This window comes from Pygoscelis adeliae, unplaced genomic scaffold (assembly GCF_000699105.1).
Source record: "Pygoscelis adeliae isolate BGI_AS28 unplaced genomic scaffold, ASM69910v1 Scaffold114, whole genome shotgun sequence".
Lineage (NCBI taxonomy): Eukaryota > Metazoa > Chordata > Aves > Sphenisciformes > Spheniscidae > Pygoscelis > Pygoscelis adeliae.
Window position 1 is genome coordinate 182,686 of NW_008824587.1, and position 829 is coordinate 183,514.

General features: G+C 62.2%; 1 protein-coding gene across 1 annotated transcript in view; it reads right to left on the minus strand.

Annotated features, from left to right (window-relative positions):
- The window catches only part of DAB2IP (DAB2 interacting protein), a 140,943-nt gene that overhangs the window by 10,232 nt on the left and 129,882 nt on the right, over nt 1-829 (minus strand). The window contains exon 12 of the mRNA XM_009322128.1: nt 613-826. Coding sequence (XP_009320403.1) covers nt 613-826 — 214 coding nt within the window. The remainder of the gene's footprint in view (nt 1-612; nt 827-829) is intronic.

An 829-nucleotide genomic window follows, 5' to 3' on the forward strand; every position in this document is an offset into this window, starting at 1 on the left:
CACTCTCGGCGGGGAGCACACTCCTTCCATACCGCTCTCACCTCCCCAGATGCACTTACAGGAGGGTCTCACAGAGCAAACAAATGGGAGTGTCCAGGAGTGCCATGGCTCCGCTGGGACAGGAGCAGCAGTGGGGAGACTCTTAGTTACAAGAGAAGATTAGGGCCTGGTCCAAGTCTGGAGGCAGGGTTGACTATGGCATGGGATGAGAGCCTGGGCATGGAAAGGCAAAGCAGTGACAAGATGGTAGCGCAGGACAGAGGCATGGCTGCCATCGCCCTCGTGTCTCTGCCACCTACCGCCTTGCGGCAGTCACACGCCAACGTGCCACGCAACGGAGGAACACAGAGAACAAACACTGATCTGTGTCCCCGTCCCGTCCCTGGAGGGCCTCCGTCTCAAGGGAGGCTCAAGGCTCAAGCTGGGTGCAAGAGCCAAGGTACATCCCCACATGCAGTGCCACCATGGGGCTGGCACTGGTGTGGTAACTCAGAGCCAGTGACATCCCCTCCCGTTGCAGCAATCCCCACTGGCCCATTTCTTCTCCAAGTCCATGGGCTGACCCCGCCTGGCCCCTTCAGTGCCCAGAGCTGGTACAGCCCCCAAACTCACCTGTTTGTGCATCGTGCGCTGCTTCATCTCAGGGCTGTCACCCTTGGAGGAGGAAGACTGCTGCCGGAGACGGGCCCCGCTGCCGGGCCAGTCTGGCGAGGAGGACATCATGCTGCCGCTGGAGGGTCGCTGGTACTGAACCGTGTTCAGCAAGGAGGGCGGCGTCCGGCCCCGGGTGACAGGCGGGGGCGGCGGGGGCGGCTGGGGTATTCGCCTC